Below are 22,031 nucleotides of genomic sequence, written 5' to 3'. Positions count from 1 at the left end.
TTAGCCTATCTGTATATAATGATTTTCCTACATCTTCTTTTACATTGTAAAAATTAGCACATCGTTAATGAACAATTTCACAACACTTGAAAAGGGATGACAATCGCCTCCTGCATGTCCCATTTATTCCACTTTTAACCTGGTCTTTGGGTCTGTTTCTAGACCAGGTTAAATGGGGAATAGATGGGAGAGAGCTCTCTCTTGAACCACATAAACTATATGAAAAAGTTTGTTGTATTTACTGTTTATGTCAGTAGTGTTTCAGTTTCAAAGACAGAAAAAAATTTAACAGGAAATACAAATCCGATTTTAATATATATATTTTTTCTTCAAATTAACAGGACCAAACAAGAAGAGTAATAACAATCTAGATAGAAAATGAATCAGTGAATTATTTTGAAAATGCAGTATGAATTTTATATAGTAGATTAGAATTAGTTAATGCATCGAGTATTAATCCACATTAAGACCAAAAGAAGTGCAAGAACACTAAAGCAGACTATTTACATTTCCCATCCACACACTAAAAAACTAGAAAATGAGTAAAAGGTTCATCTGATATGGCCATGAGGACACTACAGTAGCTATCTGTATATCAGAGTTTTACACAGTGATCATGCAGAGTTCAAGCTAGGCTTTTTACTCTTACATTTTAGGGTTAAACGAGAACCTCTTTCCAAATGACAAGCATTAAATCCCGCTTAACCCTTAATCCAACAATTACTTTTATAAAGAGCTGGAGTGTGTGTGGCCCCAAGCATAACAGTAGCTACAGTATAGTCAATTTAAACAGTGCTACAGATGTTGACTGGGGGTCAAGCGCAGTGTGAGAAGCCCATGTGGTGTCCTATATGAAAAGGTGTGCGTGTGGTCAGACTAAAGCGAGTAAAGTTTGAGCTGTTCCTCCACTTCTCCCTCGGTCATCTCTCCAAACGTGTCCTGATTCTCTCGGAGCAGTCTGAAGATGGCAGCCAGCTGCTCCTGCTGTACCCTACAACACAAACAGCATGAAGCATGAAGAAAAATCACACAAAGGCTTCGGTTCAGTTCAAAAACTACTGAAAGGGATAGTTCAGCCAAAAATGAAAATTCTGTCATTTACTCACCCTCAATTTGTTCCAAACCTGTGACTTTTTTTTTCTTTCTTTTTTTACATAAGACATTAATGTTGGGAACCAAACAGTTGGTGCTAGTCATTAACTTCAGTATTAAAAATACTATAGCTACCACCCAAAGTCAGCAAATGGTTACCAACAATATTCAAAATATCTTCTTTTGTGTTTAACGGATAGATGAAGATGTGTAAATGACAAAGGTTTCATTCATGCCCATTTAATTGAAGGAAATTAAATAGAAAATTAGATTTCTGTTTCTTTGTGTTAAGTATGGTGTATCAGAAGAAATAATGCCACAATGGTCATTCATCAAATTCAGCTCTTTATTGATTTTACAAAAGCCATTAGAGTGAATCTCACAAAACCCTATCAAAGTCGCATTTCACTGCAAAATCTAAATTATATTCTCTTTACAAAATTGCAGAAAAAAAAAATGGTAAACGTGGTAGCGTTTGTTGTATAACCAGTAATTAAATGCATCACAATATTTGAGACATATTTATTTTACTTTTTTTAATGCAAACAAATCCATTCTCTTCTGATTCTGGTATGAAATGTCTCTCTTTGTATTTGATTAGATTCACCTAATTTTTTTTACTTAACATCCAAAAACAACAACAAAAATCCACATGCTTTTACATTTCATCTGCAGTGCAAGTCCACAAGAGGGTGCAATTATATTTCAGAAGAGCAGGGTGGGCAGAATGTGAGACTGAATGCTGATTGGCTGACTCAAGGACACATGATGCTCAAAGGCAGAAGAGTATTCTGTGTCACTTAGAAATCCCAATTTCTGAATCCCATATTCAGATCTAAGAAAGACGTTCCCTCACTTTATTTTGCAAAAGAGTTTCCGAATTGTACACCGAATGAACTGTATGTAAACTATAACAGTGTTCTAATAGGCTTTTCATAGTCTAAGGGCCACAGTTGTATATAGCTGTAAAAAAGGGATGATCTTATGTTCTTTGGCATTCTGCTTTAAGAAGGTATTCACAGACCGAAAACAAAGAGGGAAAACAAGAATAAAAGCATAAAGAAGTCACTCCTCAAAGGTCCTCAATGTTCATTATAGGGAGCATTTTCCCCCCATGCTCTGACTTCTGCTTACTCAGCATCTCTGAAAAATAAAAACAACATTATTCAGTATTATAAAGCCATGGCCTCAAACGATTCATCTGAAAGTATCCAGGAACACACACAGTCCCTCTACACACAAACACAGATGCATGAATTCACACTAGCAAAACCCCCGAGAAACATTAACTATTAATCATAATAATCCACCAGTAACCTGACTTGTGAAGTGAAAAGCTGTGTGTTTGCAAGAAGCAAATCCATCCATAAGGCATTTTAACTTTAAACTGACGCTTCTGGCCAAAATATCTCTCCAATATTCTGTAATAACACTGAACTGCCTTTGCTTGTAAGTGGTGCTTGTAAATACGCATGATTTGTGAATATTTCTCTCTTCATTCAGATGAGATGACTTTTTCACCGGAGGATTACTTGTGGACTATTGTGATGTTTTTATCAGGGGTTTGAACTCTTATTCTGATGGCACCCATTTACTGCAGAAGATCCCCTGGTGAACAAATAAAGTAATGCTACATTTCTCCAAATCTGTTCTGATGAACAAACTCATCTACTTCTTAGACCGGTTAGGAGCAAGTAAAACAAGCATTTTTTTATTATTATTTACTGCAAGATGAATATATTGATTAGTGGAACAGATGAAAGGAGCTTGTCACTCACCGTTAGCAGCTCTGGTGTTTTGGTGTTACTTGTTAAGGCTTGGAAGAGTGTGTTAGTCATGCAACACTTAAACTGAAGTCATGGAAAGATTCAGGAAAGATGCTTGTAGGCATGTTAGTAAAGTGCTCTACCAAACACATTTGTTTTCATGCAATCATTTAGTTAGTATGGCTCGGTGCTCCGGCAATTTCACATGATTTGATGCATGTGCTACTGTGACTCATAAAAAATGCTCATGGTGACATCATGAGGATTTAATTTTCTTTGATCTTTTGGGATAAAGGAGCTGGATGTACAATAGAAAACTGAATGGACTGCATGTGTATCAACACATGACTGGCCACATTTACACATCAAGGATGCCTACTTTATTTCAAAGGATCAGAGAGAGGGGGGAAAATAGTCATGAAATACTATGATATGACCTAACTAACAGTATATGTGGACCTTATTGTATAAAAATAATATAATACACTTTATAGAAATAAAAGGTACTTTATTGGCATCTATGTTTTTAACAAAGAAACGTTAATATCCATAGACCGCTGAGAGGGTCTTTAATAGTGGGAAAAAGGATCTTAAAAAAAAAAAAAGATTCACTGAAAGATTCTTTGTGGAGAAAAAAAAAAAAAAAACCTTGTAAGGAATCACTGCTTTTGGAAACATTTTTATTCTTTAATAATCTTTCGCAATGTGCCAAAACATTTGCAGTAGTCCATATAGGGGGCCAAAAGTTTATATAATTATCTGTAGATTAAAAAAAAAACAAAAAACAATAGGAGACTGGGGAGTGTCCCCCTTTAGATAGCCAAGCAAACGTGTGTGTATTGTGATATGCCTTTGTCTCTTAAAATGGTTTATGTCTATTCTTTTACTTTTTCTAACACTGATAATTACTACATACTTTTTCCTCGCATATGAGAGAGAGAAAACCAGACATGTGGGAGTTTCAAAACATGCATTAAAAGGTTCAAAAACATTCCTTCATTTCTGGCTTGTCACTGTACAAACATATTTCTCTCCCGGAGGTCAGAGGTCGTCAGGAATTACACGCATGCTGATATCTGGATATTATTGAAATCAGAGGTCACATCTGGATATTTTTATGAGGTCAGAGGTCACATCTGGATATTACTGAGGTCAGAGGTCACATCTGGATATTACTGAGGTCAGAGGTCACATCTGGATATTATTGAGGTCAGAGGTCACATCTGGATATTATTGAGGTCAGAGGTCACATCTGGATATTATTGAGGTCAGAGGTCACATCTAGATGATATTATGATGGCAAAAGGTCAGTCATTAGTCATATTTTTAAATTGGCTACTCGTTGTGCAAAATATTTTGGGTTCGGGGCTCTAAATTTAACTGTGCTGCTCGGGTCATGTAGGGTCAGGTCAGGTCGGACGATCTCAGGTAAGGGCCGTGCAGACCTCCAATACACATACAGGAAGTCTAAAACCAGAAAACAAAACTTGAAGTATCCTCCCAATGATATTTAATGGTATAATTAAACTTTTAGTTTGATGGATGTTTGTAGTTTTGACAGTGTCGTGCTCAAAGGATCTTTGCTGTAGTTCAAACAGTAGAGCGCAGCGCTAGCAACACTGAGATTGTGGGTTCATTTCCAAAGGAAAGCATCACGTCATAACATGTATACTTTGAAGGCAGTGCAAGTCTATTTAGATAGAAGTTTCTGCCAAACGCATAACTGTAAGTGAACTTGTATTATATTCTACATATCAGGGATTAAATGGGTATAAAAAGTCAAATTATCAATTGTGTTTTATGCAAAAAATGTGTCCTGTGAAGAGCATCTAATTCAACAGATAATCTCAATAACCAAAAGGGATCAATTCTTAAAATATTAATCGCCTCACCCTGATATGTACAATTCATTGCATGCTATTTTTTGACAGTATCATTAAAAAAAATTTTTTAATTGAATGGATGTAAATGCAAAGTAAAACAAAAAGTACTTGGCCGCCAAATCACATCCAAAAAATGTCTGAAAGCCACTGCATCTCGATTAAAAACAAAACATAAGGTCAAATACCATGGGAGCATTTTTTGTCTTCACTGCATTCTTTTTACATCTGTTCACTGACAATCAACATAAGCTAACAATTTAGAACCATAAACTGTCACAATACTAATAAACTGTCACTTTTCAATTGCTAGTGCAAGTGTCTCTCAGACATTTTTTATTGGCTTAGATGTCCAAATACATGATTATTAATGCACCCCTTTAATAAAGATAAAGTATATAAAAGCTAAACATTATTTTTATATTACTTTGCTTAATATTCAAAGCAGCATCATGTGTTCTCCATCGAAATTCTTCTGACTTCCAAATGTAATTACACATCAGAATGGCTATAATAATAATATTCTATATAATAAACCTGTAATGCACATAACACACACACACTCCTTTAATGTGTGTTCAGTGACCTGTATTTGGAAGCTTTTCCCTAGTTTTCTTCTGCAGTGTGTCACAATAATGAATCCCTTGAGCTCTGGGGCCTTTTAGACAGATGCAGAACACATGTGGCTACTCAGCATTGTGTACACATCCCATAATAGAGAGATCAAGAGTTTAAGTTGAGACTACTGGACTGTCCACTGGTCCATGAGATTTAACCCATAATGTGCAGAAGACACAGTGATCTAAAACACTATGAAGCGGCTGGATCACAGTGTTAAAGGGGTAGATCACCCAAAAATGATCATTCTGTCATTATTTACTCACTCTCACGTCACATTTTACTCTCTTTTATTCATGGAACACAAAAACAGATGTTTGGTAGAATGTACAAGCTTCTCTTTTCCACAGAAAAGTGCATCGCTCAAAAAGGACAAAATCTCAAAACAACACACTAGAAATAGGCATGCATAAATAGAAAAAAAAAATAGCAACTTTACAAAACATTGACTATAAATTGTGAATTTAAGTAAACAAATGAAAATTGACTTTACAAATAAAATAAATTGTGATTTACAAATAAATAAGTTACATTACAAAATAAATTGACTTTAAAACAAATAGTGACTAAATAAATATTGACTTTATAAAAAATAAATTGTGATAAATTACATACATAATGACTTAAATGAATAAATTAATCAATTGTGGCTAACAAATAAACATACATTTTTCAGATAAATAGATATAAATAAATTGTGACTTTACAAATCAATTATTACAGTTCAGATGGGTTTGAAAGAGCAGGGTGAGCACATGACAGAACTGTATTTCTGGGTGAACTGTTACTGTAACTCAAGAATTATCGCTGAATAAGGAAAGTGAGTGGAGGGGAAGATATTCACGCTACACCCTGAGTGTCAGCACATGGTGATGATGGGGGAGGCCGAGGGGTGAGACTGTGGGGGTGTCGGGGTCAAACTGAAGTAAATGATACCTTACCAGTGGTCTGACACAGGCATACTGCCTGGTGTTGTTTAAAGAGCTGTAAAGTCATTTGTGAACTCTATCCTGCAAAGATAAAGGGCAGGAGCAGAGGACATCATGTACAGACCATTCCTGTAGGGCTCGGACTATTGAGTCAGCTTGGTAATCTATAGCTACACACAGTGACTTCTGCAAATGGGAACTGTAGAAATCAACTCAAATCATTGACTGAATTTACATGCACAGTTGTGAGAAAGCAGACCGCGTGTACTCCGTTTTTGTCAAGGATCCACCTACGATCCCTTCAGTTCTGCTTTCGTAAACTGCAGCCATGTATCTGACCATTATTGTCACGCAAATGCCTTTTTTAACATCAAGAATGGAGCAAAACCTGTACTCTCCAAAATGGCGCCAGGGTGAAGCAGAAGAGAGGAATTGTTGAAATTGTATTATTTTTGTTTCTTCGCACACAAAAAGTTCTTCCGGTTAATCCATTGAAGTCACATGGACCGTTTTACCAATGCTCTTACTATCTTTATGGAAATTGATCGTGTCAGTTGCGTTGCTGTCTATGGAGGTTCACAGAGCTCTCGGATTTCATCAAACATATGTTAATTTGTGATCTGAAGATTTGGAACGACATGAGGGCAAGTAATAAATGACAGTTTTCATTTTTGGTTGAACTCTCCCTTTAATCGTCAATGTTGAAAACAGTAGAGTGGATTATTATTTTTGTGAAAACTATGATACTTTTTGTCAGGATTCTTTGATAAATGGAAAGTTCTAAATTTATTTGAATTAGAAATCTTTTGTATCAATTTAAGTGACAAATTTGGTTGATTTAATGCATTAATGCTGAATAAAAATAATTTTTTTTTATAAATTAATATACCCCCAAAACTAAAAATTTTATTGCAAAATAAACAATGAAATCACGCTTCACATGATTTTCAAAACAAAATCTTTAGTAAAAACATTTTTTAACAAAAAAAAAATACCAGTCTTCTCGAGCTCTTACTTTCTTTAGAGTATTAGTATTCTGTCTGCCAACACTTTATTTTGATGTTCATCAGACACTCTACTAACTATAAAGTACATGATCAACTATTCTACTCTTACGCTTATTCTAGTCTATAAATACTCTTAATGACATGTAGTTACAAAGTAACAATGTTTCAACGACAACAGAATTTTCCCTTTGCATTTGAAAAGTTTTGTGTCCAGATAACGTTATCAAAACCTTTCCCGTTCACACGGATTGGTGTAAAATGACTAAAAACACTGTATTATCTTGCCAGACCAGTAATTGTGATGTAGTGTTTCTTACCAAAGCCACATGTGTGCGCACATATGCTTTCCTATAGACTGAATATGTAATATGCATGGCGTCACAGCTTTCACAAATTTGCGTGATATGAAAACAGATGTTTTCAAAAACTTTTTTTTTAGTTGAAAACTGTCGTGTTAATGCCCCCATAGTCAGTTGAATGCATAAAGTGGGCTATCCAAATAAAGTGTAACCTATCCCCCGCTGCTCAATCTAAACATCTTATCTAGAAAACAAACCACACCCACCCCCAGAGTGCCTGAACCTCCAGTCAAACCTTGAGCCCCCGCGAGCGCCCCTGACAGTCTGCTACAGATACGAGCGCTGTTGTGATCATCTCACCCTCCTTATCCAAACACCCACAGTGAGTGCTGGAGAGGGTGGAGGTGGGCTGTGCATTACACCACTACAAATGGCCCAAAATTATGAGGAGGATTACCAAGAATTTTCCTCTGACAACCGATATACTGGACATTCCCCAAACTACAGCATACAACACCAGGATTTTTTATATAACTAATCGATTCCCCATCAAAAACCTGAGCACTGTAGAGTCACTAAAGAGCATCATTCTGTATACTTCAGAGGGGAGGCTTCAAATGCATCACATACACACTCCACATGCTGTTCAATTCAAGCATTTCTAGATCTATATGAAATAGAAAACCGTGAAATGTGGATTTCACTGCTGTGTGTATTTCGGAGATGCTACTGCTTCAGTGGATGGATTGAAGAAGACTGAAATACTGACCTCTGCTCCTCTTCCATCTCCTCCTTGGTCATCCTCCTGTTAATGGACACTACTGCGGGGGTCTCGAGCTCATCGGTCAGTAAAGCAGCTGCTACATCTGAAAGACATGAGATCAGATATAACATTTACCTGATGAAAAGTGATTAAGTGGACTTTTACACAGTTTTTTTATTTTTGTTAAAAAGAAACCTTTAATAGCAGCACAACATTGAAAATCAAAATTAATTCTTGAGCAGCAAATCATAAGAATGATTTCTGTCCCCTGTCACTTTAAATGTTGGTCAAATACTTCTGTCTCCTGTCTACAGAGGACCTCACTTGATCTGGATATAAAAAGCAGGTGTTCGATCAGTTTGAAGGTGTCTGTACTGTACTGACGGATCAAACAACAACTCAGGAAGGGCAGAAAACCTTCCGTGACACTGCGCCCTGTTCCTAACCCAGATTATCATCCTCCCAGGTCTAATCCACTTGCAGGCCTGTCAAGTCATTGGCACCGACAGCTAGGAAGTCTTTCTATTAAATCAAGGATAAAGGCTGTTCTGCACATGCTGTTGGTGGCTGAAACCTATTTAATATCTGTGGCACCTGCTGCTGAAACCAGCTCTGTTGCTGTTATAATTCATTAACTGACATGTCACTGGTGCTCTGCAAACGAGGGTTATATCGGAGCACACCAACTGATGTCTGGATGTAAACACAGCAGGATCTGTAACCTAGAGGCCAGTGTAGCTCTGGGAGAAAGAGGAAGTGTGTGACCGGGACCCACTTACACACTGGCATCTGTTTACAGCCGCAGAGCACAAAGCTCCGGTGTGCTTGAGTGGGCCGTCCTGTGAGTGTTTATCTCCACCAGCACTCACAGCCCTGCTCTCAAAACACTCGCTCATATGGAGCACAATGAAACATGCAGCTCCGAGAGCCACAGGCAGACATGAACCAGAAGAGAATTAAAGACTGAAGAAAGGAGCCAGAATGTGATTTTTATTTAGAAATAATGGCTCATAAAAATCATAATTTTCTATATTATATTCTATTATTTTCATTTTTATTATTTTATGTATTTTGTCAAATATTTTCCATTTATTTTGGTTTTGCCTACTAGCTAGTATAAAAAATAAAAATAAAAGTTTTTTTTATACTTTATTTGATTTCACATTTTTATTTTCATGTTTATTTTATTTAAAGTAGAGAAAATGTTATTTTGTTTTAGTGGTTTTAATTTCATATACTACTATAATAACTATAATAAATAAAATAAGTAAAAAATAAAATGTAAATAAATATTATTAGTCATTAAATGAACAAATAATTTGAAATATAGTCCTACACTGAATCAGTGAGATGTGTCAGCAACATTTGACCACACTTTATTTCAAGTCTCCTTGTTAAAGTTTAATTATACTTTTAAGTGGTGAGTAATAAAAATAAACTACACATACTTACTATAGCTTTTGGATTAGGGCTTGTTTACTATTTACTATTACTGGTTGACTAATTTACTACTATAGTAAGTATATTTAACGTGTAACAAGCACACAAATTAAAACAGTGTTACCTAGCATTCTTCACAGGATTACTTGTACTTGCTTTGGCAGGACTGTACTCAAAAGTAGTACTACACCCTTTTAAACTCACTGCGGAGTGCTGATGCTTCCATACCTTTATTCTCTAGGAGCTCTGCAAGAGATTGGGCAGCTGGTGAGGTCTCAGGGACGAGCACAGGCGCTGCTTCAGGGGCTGGTGCGGACGCTGGCTCTGCGATGGGTGCAGGCACTGGTTCAGGGGTTGGAACAGAATCTGGTTCTGGGGTGAGTTCAGATGTTGGTTCAGGGATGGGCACCTCGGGGACTGGTTCGGGGTCTGGGACAGACTCCTTCACTGGTTCAGGCACTGGTTCTTCTACTGGTGCGGCCACTGGCTCTGGTGACGAAGAAGGTACTTGCTCAGGCTCAGGCTCTGGAGCTGCCTGTAGAGAAAATCAAGGTGGAGACAAAGAACACCGTTATTTAAGCTCATTAAAATGCAGCTGATAATGCTGTACATATAAGGTGTGTTGAATTCAGGTTAATAGGGACATTGATGTGGCTCGGGAGGGTGGGGGTGTTGACAATTACCTTGAATTTATCTAATGTTTATTCATTACTTATTCATAGTTAAATTGTTTTGATTTTTTCCCTGACAAGATAATGCTTGGATTTCTTTATGTAGAAAAATAGTTTATGACGTCGGACATCAGAAACAATGAAACATAACAACCCAGTCACCAAAAAAAAAAAAAAAAAAAAAACAACGCAACAAATCAAATCCAGAACAAAACCCAGGACAAAAAAAGTAAAAAATAAATGTATAAAAACAGACCAAAACCCAAAACAAAACCTAAACAGATTTATTCAAGGCCCAGAACAAAACAAAAAAACAAAAATCCTGAACAATCCCAGGGTTAGAACAAACCCAAAAACCCAGAACAAACCCAGAACAAAACAAAACTTAAAACCCAGAATAAATAAAAGGCCTAGAATGAAAAACAAAAGTAATTGAACAAAAATAAAAACCCAGAACAAACCAAGGGCTAGAACAAACCCAAAAACTCAGAACAAAACAAATCTCAATACAAAACCCAGAATAATTCAAGGTTCAGGCCAAAACACCGGACATAATCCCAAACCCTGAACAAAACTAAAAACAAACCCCAGGAAAAAAGCAAAACCCATAACACAACACAAAACAAAACATAAAACAAACCAATGCCCAGAACAGACCTCCAAAAAAAAAAAACTCAAAAGAAACCAAACTAAAAATCCCATTCATACATTGCATACAGAACCAGTAAATTCAAACATTAAACTCTGTAGCCAGCAGCATGTTCTACAGAGCTTTATTCCCCATGTGGCTGGTGCAGAGTGCCTGCGTGACAGCTGTCATCTGCAGTCTGTCATCCTTCCTCTTCTGCCTAAACACACACCTGTCCATGACAAGAGGACAAAGCTTCTGCTTCTTCTGACTAACCCTCATCCAACCCCACTTCACTGCTTCTGCCAGTCATGAAAGCGCTTAACTCGACCGCTTACATGCACTTCCAGAGGCCTGCGACAAACAGGTGCTCAAGCCTTCCAGCCACCAAGTGTCTTCCTGACCATTCATGGTGGTTAGGGATTGGGAGCTAGTGGGGAAAAGAGAACAACGTCATAGATTTCAGATACAATCCACGTAAGTGCTGGAAATATCACTTCATTAATCCTTTTAGTAGCCAGCCCAAATCTGCAGCCTCACTACCTTAATACAACGGGGGAAATCAGCAGAATGGATTTGAATTTGAAACCAATACTAATTCCTCATACTATCATACTCTGTGACATAGCCTCAATTGTACTGCAGCACCACCTTACACCATACAAGAGCAAGGTGGAGACTGGATTGAATTGGAGTCTGTAGGGATTAAGGTTATCCAGGGAGGTTAAATGTAGGATTAACTGTAGATTTGTTCCATTATTAGATTAGGGGTCACATAATGGCAACAACAAGCTGGAGAAAGAGAATGACAGCAATACTAACAGAAAACCACTATTCTTCTATATTTGTTACAAGACCATGGCTATGCAGTTTCTTTGATGGCTTGGGTCCAGAGCATTTTATTATCCACGTGTCAAGACAGCTGCTACCAGAATAGCAACTCTATTCCTTCTCTGAAACCAAACTTTATCACTTCAAGAATGCTGGCCTCCGCTGACCACCAGCAGATGGTGCATTCCATCTCACACAAACACACAATTTGTGTGTGTGAGAGTCAGTGTGAAGTAACCCTTAAATCCCACTGACAAACAGCTGAAAGAGCTTCTGCTACTGGATTCCAGGGTTGAAACAAATGCAAAAAGGTCAATAAATAAACTTCATCAATGGTACATAATAGACACACTTTAAGTGTTGCTTACAGTGAGACAACAGAAATATAATCCATCAAAGTCTGGCCATTAAAGAATGAGAGTCTTCGAGGTACTGCAATGTACACTATATGGACAAAAGTATTGGGACGACTGACCATTACACCAACAGTGACTTTTCCAAAGGGCTATGTATTCAGACACTCTCGGGTAATAGTTATATTAGTACGGTTTTTCTTGCCGAGTGTTGGACTATTCAATGACTGCAGGCGGCTAGAATGTGCTGAATAATGCATCATAAGAATCATCAGTTGTTGGTATGAATCTGTAGAGTTCATGAGAGTTTTCTTCATTTCTAGTGGTGTTGTTTAAAGGGGGGGTGAAATGCTCGTTTTCACTCAATATCATGTTAATCTTGAGTACCTATAGAGTAGTACTGCATCCTTCATAACTCTAAAAAGTATTTAGTCTTATTATATTCATAAGAGAAAGATAGCCTGTACCGATTTTTCCCAGAAAAACACGAGCGCCTGGAGGCGTGACGTGTGGGCGGAGCTAAAGAATCACGAGCGCCAGTTGCGTTGACAGCGTTTGGAAGCTGTGACAGCTGTGTAGGCTGAAACTGAACGAGAGCAGCAGCAAGGAAGGACTCGCTCCGAGCGGGGCTCGAACCCGGGTCTCCGATGGGAGGCGGACGCACTAACAAGGAGGCAGAGATATTTTAAGCAGTTTTACTCACCGCCTGTGGTTCCAACACACGATCGTGACCCTTTTTCGTTGGGACTGCATTATCCTTAAGAAATAAACGATACGCAAATCCGTCGTCAAACTGGGCTTTGTTTGTAAAACAAGCATCTTCAAAATGCAGGGAACAAACAAAAACACTTGCACAACTCCGTTGATGCTCTGTAAAAATAAACTCCATCCACTGGTCCCTTAATGCTGTTTTTTCTTTGGTAATCTGTGCAGGGTTGTCTTGCCCTGGCAACCAAAAACACACTCCTTTTGTGACATTTCGCGACGCTCTCGCTCTGATCAGTGATTGTCTGTGCACAGCCTCTCTCTGCTCTGCTACACGGGAGCGCGCGCTCTTCCGGCAGACGCGCCCTTAAGACCCATATAAGGAAATTCCGCTCCATCTAACGTCACACAGAGCCATACTCGAAAAAAACTTTCCGAAACTTGTGACAAACCGGAAGGAGTATTTTTGGAACAGAAATACTCCTTCAAACGTACAACTTAATTTTTGAAACTTTGTCCATGTTTAGCATGGGAATCCAACTCTTTAACAGTGTAAAAAACTCAGTATGCATGAAATAGCATTTCACCCCCCCTTTAATCGTGTGAGTGCTTCTAAACAGTAGATCGTGGTAGAATATACAACTAGGGGGTGGAGATGGGTGGGTTTAGGGTTCAAGAGGTGGAGAAGGGTAGGTGTGGGTATATGTAAGGTGGGATGAGTTGGATCTGGATCCAACAACGCCCCCTTTGTGTTCTAAAGTGAGGACCCATCTTGTTTGAACCAGATGTACCACAGTGATTAATTCAATCCAAACCACATTAGGAACTACAGTACAGTGACTTTAATGAAAACTAGGGTTGCAAAAGGCAGAAAAAAAACTATGGAAATTTTCCACCCCTTTGTAACCCTCATGACAACACATGACCAATGTGTTGTCTACCCTAACCCTAACCCCTAAATACACTGGTCCCCCTTTGCAGCAATAACATCTTGCATTCTTCTGTGGCTTTCCACAAAATTTTGTGGTGTTTCGGTGGAAAATTTTGATATAAAATTATAAATATACTTTATTACAAATGAAATTTATATAAGAAAAGCTCAGATAAACCATATATTGTCATGGTCCTGTGTTTATAAGTCACGATGAATCAATGAAAGCCATTCCATCTTCTGTTTCTGTAACAATGTGCATTACTTTTCTTCTGTGGGGCATATTTGGAGTTCCATTCTTCAGATGGAGGCTTACTACTGATCACAAAACTGTGTTTCATTGAAAGATATACATGACAATCGCAGCTTTTGCCTAATTGTGATCGCAATTTAATTTTGATTAATCGTGCAGCCCTACTTTTAATCACTCTATCCTTTGCTTGGCATTACACTTGGTGATGTGAGGCTTGTAAGCAACAGCTCGGCCACAGAAACCAATTCCATTACGCTCTTGCTGCACAGTTTTGCGCTTTTGAGTTTGTAACTTCAGCTATGGACTTTACATCATTGGTCTCAAACTCAATTCCTGGAGGGCCACAGCTCTGCACACAGTTTAGCTCCAAATCACACCTGCTTGGAAGTTTATAGTGATCCTAAAACCTTGATTGGTTGGATCAGGTGTTTTATTAGGGTTGGAGCAAAACTGTGCAGAGCTGTGGACTGCCAGAAATTGATAGAGTTTTTTTGTGGACTGAGTTGCTGCAGTTCTGAAACACTTCCACTTTCCAATACCACTTACAGTTGACACTATTGATGGACAATACTTTTCTCAATTTAGCATATATTGCAATAATTTTTCACTTTTGCTATTTGACTACATGAAATCAACATTTCAATGTTTTTTTAATCCAAAAAGAAGACCTAATGACACACAGCTCTCTGTCCCCAGACATAAACACGAAGGCGCTGAGGGAATTAGGGCAGCTTGAGACGGATTCCTGCTTGCCGTGATGGCTGCCAACAGTCCATTAGCCCCTGATGCTCTTAGAAAGCGTGGACAACCGGTGAGGATGTCCGGCGGCATACGATGCCATCTCAGGCTAAACTGTCATCTCAGATCCTCTCTCAGTGGATGATGGGGAATCTATATTTGATGCCGCTACATATGGAGGTCAGGGTGAGAATACATGTGACGCAAAATCTGACATATCACCTTAGATCCTAAGACAGATCCTAAGAGGATTTACAGAGGATTAATGCTTTTTACTTTTCCCTGGAGTCACATATATATAATAAACTGTTAAATTAAACTGTCAAAAATATATTAAATGCATCATTCTGACAGACACGGCAACATAAATTGTGCTTTATTTGAGTTGATTTGCAGGATACTTTTCAAAACTTCAAGACCTTATTTACATGTTCATCACTTCCTTCTTTCCAGATCTCCAGCAAGAAAATAATAAAAGATGTTAGGCCTATTATAATAATTTTGAATGGTTTGACATCTTATTCCATGCAGTGGGCCAAAGCATCTCGACTGGAATAAGCTCTCATTGTTTCATTCATTTACAGAAAGCATTTACACTGAATTAAATTCACCACAAACCCTTCAGCTCTACTCTGAATTCTCACAAAAAGGCCATTGTGTCATAAGGCCAAATCCGTCATACACGGTCAGTGTCTGCCTACTAGCATAACTATACTGCACTGCACCATTGTTTAGTTAAGAGACATCACCACTTGTGACTGAAAGGGGTTTTGTGACTGTAGATGTGTTTCTAAACCTTAATGACTACTCCCATTCGAGACGCTGTGACACCAAACCAAGATCAGTGACACCAAACCAACATCAAAGAACTAGCGACGACAAAAGCCGCCTATTGTTGCCTCGCATTGCCTTGGGTTGAGTTCATATTGTATTAACACAGCTTTGTCCAGTGTGTGATACTTTAAGTGCTTCAAAACTGAATCATTTAAAACATTTCATTCAGTTTCCAAAAGGTTTTTATTTTTTATTTTTTTTATATCTACTATCACTTATCTATTCTCTTTGGAATGCTTTTACAATCAGCATTTCTACTTGGATTTTTTTAACTGAGCTCATCATAATGCATCATGGGATTGTACTCCCTGCAAATTATATATGACGTTCATTATTATATTGCTAATCTTCTGGAACATGATGGAAGCATGAATATGATGCTTACAATGTGGTCTAAGGAAAGCAGCTCATTGATTTGGAACACATGTTGAACTGGAATTGACCACTTTAATTAGCTTTAAATTTAGCTTCCAATCAGTTAGAAGGTTATTTGGAAAATTGGCTGCATGTGTGAATAGAGACAAATACAACACTCAACACCTACTCTAGACTGTACACCTCAAACTAAACTTCCCATTTATCCAATGTTACAAAAAATAATTCCAGGCAACCTTAATTTCCTATAGTTTTCCAGAATTCTTCAAACAAATGTTCACGTACACGGTTCATTGAGGATGTGAAACATTAACGTCCCAGTACAACCGGTCACAGTTTTAGGATACTAGTTTCAGTTAAACTTACAACCTAGAGGAAATCAATCATGCCCATGTTTGCACAGATCACTGAAAAGGAAGTTAACAGTAACAGGCCGAAATTCCAAACCAGCAAAGTCAGAGGAAAGCCTGACCAATCAGCAGGCAGACGGACGGATTCCACAGCAGACTGCTGTTAGGAGCCGGACTGGCGTGGAGACAGAAACAAAGTGTTGAGGAATGTTCTTGAGCGCTCGCCTGTTTCAGATGCTCATATTCAACGCTGATGCCTTCAGTTTTAAATTGCAGTTCAGCCCCTCATTCACATGTTATGTTCGGAAAACTTTTTTTTATTGTTTTGCTGGTGTTAAATTCTTGTTGGCGGCACCTCAGAGCAGATTGGTACAGCTTTCCTCTGAGGTTTGCCCTCTGAATACACATTGCCATGTAAGGAATATAAAACTCCAAACAAAAGAAACTTGAGGAGCTGAGAGTTGGGAGAAAGAGAGCGACCAGGAACTGGGAAGAAAGATAAACTGAAAATTGACGCAATTAACCAGCCCCTGAAGCTAGAGTGATTTAGGTCATACGCGTCACTTTGGATACTGTTCCGTTGTATTCAAAGTAATGGTCATTTTTGGACAAATTCCTTTTTAATTCCTTTAACTGGTCCAGAGACTAGAACACACTGCACACTCTGTGGCATTGGTTTACCATCCAAAAGCCGAACAAATAAATCTGATTAGGAGGAAGAAATAGCATATAAACAATGTAAAGTCATGAAGGAACCTCAAAAGTTTCTAAACCTGAAGTCGATCCATAAAGCTCAACGCAAAGAATGGTGAAATTCAAGCCATTCTTTCTAGATATTATCTCATGTCTTGAGGGAGACAGAGGGAGGTTCTAAAAGTGCCAAAGAAGGAATCATGCAATGCCGACATGTCTAAATGTCACAGAGCCAAAAATCACGGGGGACCACGGGGGTTACGAGGTTTAAAGTCAACATGGAATGGCATTCTCAACCCATTTTACTTCCAAATGTGACAAATGTCCAAATTAAAAGAGAAACAATTCAAAGAGAAACAAACTTTTGACTATCAACAAAGTCTGGTACAATTGTAATTAATTAATTACATTAATAGTCATACTTTACAGTTAAATAGTCTGCTGGAGATGATCCATCTTCCAGCTCTCATCAAAAGTCACACATCTATTGGAGAACCGCCCCATGAGTAACAAACACAATCCAAGGTTTATTTCTTCCCTAGAATCCAATCAAACACATAAGTCTCAACCTTGCCCCTTGAGATCTTCCTTCTTGCAGAGTTCAGTTTCACCTCCAACCAAACACACCTGAACCAGATAATTTAAAGCCTTAGTCCCAATATGCAGTGATTTAAAGATTAGTGCATCCACTTGCCAGTGGTGCTCATCCACTTCAAAGTACTTATTTTATATCAAGTGTGTACTTTTAATGTGCTGTAAAAATATGAAATTGGGTCTCCATCAAGCTCTTGCAAGCTCCGTCAAGCTCTCTCAAAATTTATGGGCTGGTGTATTTGATTAAAGTGCGGAAAAAAAAAACTCAGCAGGAACCAAGAACCACGCTATGTAAATATGCTTTATAGCCTCAATAAATGAGTAATATCTCATCAATATATTACAAGCTCCTGCATGGGAGACATTCACTGATAAATATGCCATGCAGTGAAATCATAATCGTTTGCTTCTAAACAAACAGCCCCTTGTCATCTTTGGCATGTGGTTCTTGGCCAGGATGAGCTGCAATGCAGACCAGATTTCACGCGGTTAGTCTGAGGTCTGGCTATATGAGATTATACAAAACTCTGCCTGGCTCGATCCATAATTTTATCACTCTCATGGTTTAGTCAGGCTAGTGGAACCATGTTACATAACACCGTGTAATGGATAGCAGAGGGTCTCCTGCAGTACTGAATGGACAGGATTGGAGCAGAAGGTGTGACACTAGTTCTAATCCTGCTCGTGTGTGGAACTTCACAGCTATCAAAAGGAATAGAGGACAGAATGGCTGGGGAGATGACTCTACATCATGAAATTTCCTTTGCCCAGTTATCTTGATCTATTGTTGGCTGTAGGTCATCATAACTTACAACTGCAGCAGCACTGGTGGTACAAATGAATCATAGTGGGCTGTCTATGAAAAGTGGCCAACAATTTAATAAAGAGTGCACATGATCACAGACAAAGACAAAACACCATCAAGCCACTCAAAGCCATCATTTACACACTGTGAAACAAGTACATCATTTCAGGCATCTTACCTGGACAGGTGTTTCTTGCAGGGGGATGACCTCAGGTTCAACCACAGGCTGTTCCTCAAAAACACCAACTTCCTCGATTACAGGCGCGACTGCAGCAGGCTCTTCCTTTGACTCAACAGCTATCTCCTCCTCAGCCTTTACCTCTGCCTCTTTGAGCAAAGAGAATGGAGCTCAGAAAAAAGCAAGGACACACAGTGTGGTAAAACAAGAAAACCTAATTGTATATGTTAGACGAGGTTGGAAAAGGCTAGAGAACTAGTTACATACCTAGTTCCATAATATGAAATGAATAGATAATAATTATAGTTATAACTTTATTAGTAGTATTAAAATAAACTGTAAAGTGAAACTGATTGGTTACGGAAAGTAAATGGAACCAAAATCAAGAAAGAAGAATTTTCGGATACTAGAATATTCCAATATTAATCAGAATTTGATCATATTCCGATTATGTTATGTAGGTGTATGAACGAGCCAAAACCAGATAAAGTAAATGTTACAGTTTTTTAAATTCTGTCACATGCCAGAATTCTGGGGCATTTAAATATCTCATTTACAATATCCATAAGCCAACATTAATTTAAACATACGCATGGCTAAACAAAGGTAAGTGTGGGTGATATTAGAAACAGAAAAGTGGGGAAAGTCAAGCTACTGTTAAAATACATTAATGGAGCAAGGAGGACAAACTTTTTATTACTTGTATACAAAAATATTCCAGTATCTGTGGATTATGTAAAAGTTTGCTTTCCAAAATAAAGCCATAACCAGAATATGGACTTTAATCAGAAAGCGATCTTGGAAAATTGGTTATTGTATTAATCTTAAAACGTATTGAAGATCATCAAGTAGTCAAGCAGAGAAAGAAATAAATGGCGTCACAATATTTTATCAGTTTTGTAAGACTGGAACTCTGAAGCTCCTTTAAGCACCTCTGTTTTTGTAAATATCGGTTCCTCAGGAGTATTCGTTTAAGATCATGTGCTCACTAGTGTCACACACACACACCTGTGCTCAAGACTCCTTCAGCTCTCAACAGCAGCATGTTATACACTGTATAGTGGATATACGTTTGACTCCATATATAGAAAGACCCTGGAGTTTGTCACGTCCAAAGCTCTGGGTTCTGCTGCGGTGAGCACATTCTAAGACGAGACCAAATGCGTTCTCGTATGAAAGGTCAAAAACCCTGCTGAACTCTGACTAGGAAGATGTTTGAAGCATTCTGTACTCTACGCCTAGACCTCCTCAGGGTTTTGAAAAGATCATCAGTTGTGTAGGGGTTTTTCCAAACATGAATTAAAAATATACTAATAAATTATCTCCTTCACTGGAGCAAACATTTTTCTATTTGGGATGAATGTTAAAGTACCTATATTTTAAGTGATTGCTTTGTGTATCAGCCCTGTTTCTGAAGTATATTTTTAAAATAAATGGCCACAGGACAATATTTTTCATTACAGTCATCATGAATGACAATTACAAACAAACTGAAAATATATACATACAATCTCATAACAATAATGAAATCTCTTGTATTGCTGGAAACCGTTTAGCAATCAGCTGGGAACCCTTGATAAACCTTGGCCACCGTTCAAGTGCTGCCACTTCATCCCCAATTTGATGTGCGTACAAAAACTGAATTTTTCGATCTGCTCTATTAGAAAATGCGATGCTTATGGCAAGAGACTTTTTTTCATTTTTCAGACGAGACGCACAGGAGACCCAGCTGGAAGAAAGAAAAAAAAAAACTACAAATACAATTACTAACCATCAACTTTTAACTATTAAAATCATTAAAATTGGTTCTCTGTAGTGCGTTTAGGACAGGGTACATTAAAACCAACACAAGTAACCCAACAAAACCATTAACATTTTATGGTATATATATATATATATATATATATATATATATATATACCATTAACATTTTATGGTATATATATATATATATATATATATATATATATATATATATATATATATATATACACACACACACACACACACACATATACACACACACACACAAAGAATTGAAAAAATATCATGGAACGACTCTCTTAATTAAACGTTACGCAATAGGAGTTCGTGCGTCGAAAAATGCGCAACAAAATGGAACAGAACGGATCTGGATAGGAAACACATTTTAAAAAGCTGGACTGGTTTGAAACTTGACAAACCGTGTTTAAAAACGCTGCACTCACGACGCGACGCCAAATTAGACGCCAGTCAGTCCGACTCTAAACCGAATAAAAATAGTGTCGAGGAAACGCCAGGAATGGCCAGGACGCATCTTTACCTGCACAGGTGTTTGTTGCACGGGGATGACTTCAGCTTCCACGACAGAGACGGGTTCTTCCCTTTTCTTTTCAATAATCACATCCTGTTTCGGAGCTGGAGCTGGTTGCTCTACTATGGGCTGGTGATACTCAGTAACCCGCTCTGATTTCTCCTCCTGCTGTCTCGGTCTCTGCTCTTTCTTTTGCGCAGGTTTCTTCGCCAGGAACGCCGATGCAACTATAATGGCAATAATTGTAAAGAAAAGTGCGGTCAAGATAACGGGCGCGTCTATAGTCATGATTGCCTGCTGTTGACGGTGAGAGCTGACGCCTGTGCGACGCGGATTAGATTAGTCCCGTTAGAACGCTTCTGAGCGAGCGAGCGATCTCATAAAGCCCATGTGCCACAGACGCTCTCTCTCTCAAATGGCTCTGTCTTAAATTCTCCTGAGCTGCCTACATAGACAGCAATTCTAGGACGCGCCTCTCAGTTCCAAAAGACGAACGCTTACAATAAATAAAATGTATTTTTAACCAGTCATACTTTAACAAGATGAATTTGTTTAATAAACAAGATAGTTAAATTATGAATAGCTCGAGTGCATGAATAACAGATCGAATAAAATAAGCGGGCATCAAACTTACGTTCCAAACGCTACTACTGAGGATTCTAAAAATGCTGCTTCTTGATGAGACTCGTAAATGCTAATTAGGCAGGATATTATTAGGTTTTGAGACACAACCAATGACTTTCAACGCAGCGTCACTGCCTTAAGGACAGCCCACCTTAAAGGAGCAACACTGGAAGTTTTTCTCTCGTATGTCTTGAAAAATATAATTTTATTGTGATGGACAGTATACGTCTCTAGTGAAATTATACTAGTATATATTTTAGAAATATATAGAATTATACCAGACTGCGTACAGTAAATTGTCCTTATAATGTTGATGCAGGACGGTTATATTTTTAATGCATATCGCTGCCTATATTTGATCGCAATATATTATGCATTCGC

The 22,031-nt window shown here is 38.0% G+C and overlaps 1 protein-coding gene across 5 annotated transcripts; it reads right to left on the bottom strand.

The window, feature by feature from the left end:
* Window positions 1-284: 284 nt before the first annotated feature.
* On the bottom strand, window positions 285-21,660 carry si:ch73-366l1.5 (FILIA-N KH-like domain-containing protein). 5 transcript variants are annotated; one of them, XM_052552132.1, is made up of 6 exons: window positions 21,036-21,659; window positions 18,734-18,880; window positions 10,023-10,329; window positions 8,361-8,457; window positions 6,298-6,366; window positions 285-991 (listed from the first exon to the last, which is right to left on the bottom strand). In XM_052552132.1, exons 1-5 carry the CDS (start codon window positions 21,312-21,314, stop codon window positions 6,333-6,335), a joined length of 864 nt encoding a protein of 287 aa, XP_052408092.1. In that variant the 5' UTR covers window positions 21,315-21,659; the 3' UTR covers window positions 285-991; window positions 6,298-6,332. The 5 variants fall into 5 exon arrangements, with proteins under 5 accessions (XP_052408092.1, XP_052408091.1, XP_052408094.1 ...); XM_052552134.1 differs by lacking the exon at window positions 285-991 and adding an exon at window positions 1,421-2,235; XM_052552133.1 differs by lacking the exon at window positions 285-991 and adding an exon at window positions 3,518-4,325.
* Between the last annotated feature and the right edge of the window lie 371 nt (window positions 21,661-22,031).

Source organism: Carassius gibelio, chromosome B3, assembly GCF_023724105.1.
Source record: "Carassius gibelio isolate Cgi1373 ecotype wild population from Czech Republic chromosome B3, carGib1.2-hapl.c, whole genome shotgun sequence".
NCBI lineage: Eukaryota > Metazoa > Chordata > Actinopteri > Cypriniformes > Cyprinidae > Carassius > Carassius gibelio.
The sequence above is the reverse complement of the archived record's forward strand: the minus strand, read 5'-3'. Positions and strand labels throughout refer to the sequence as shown.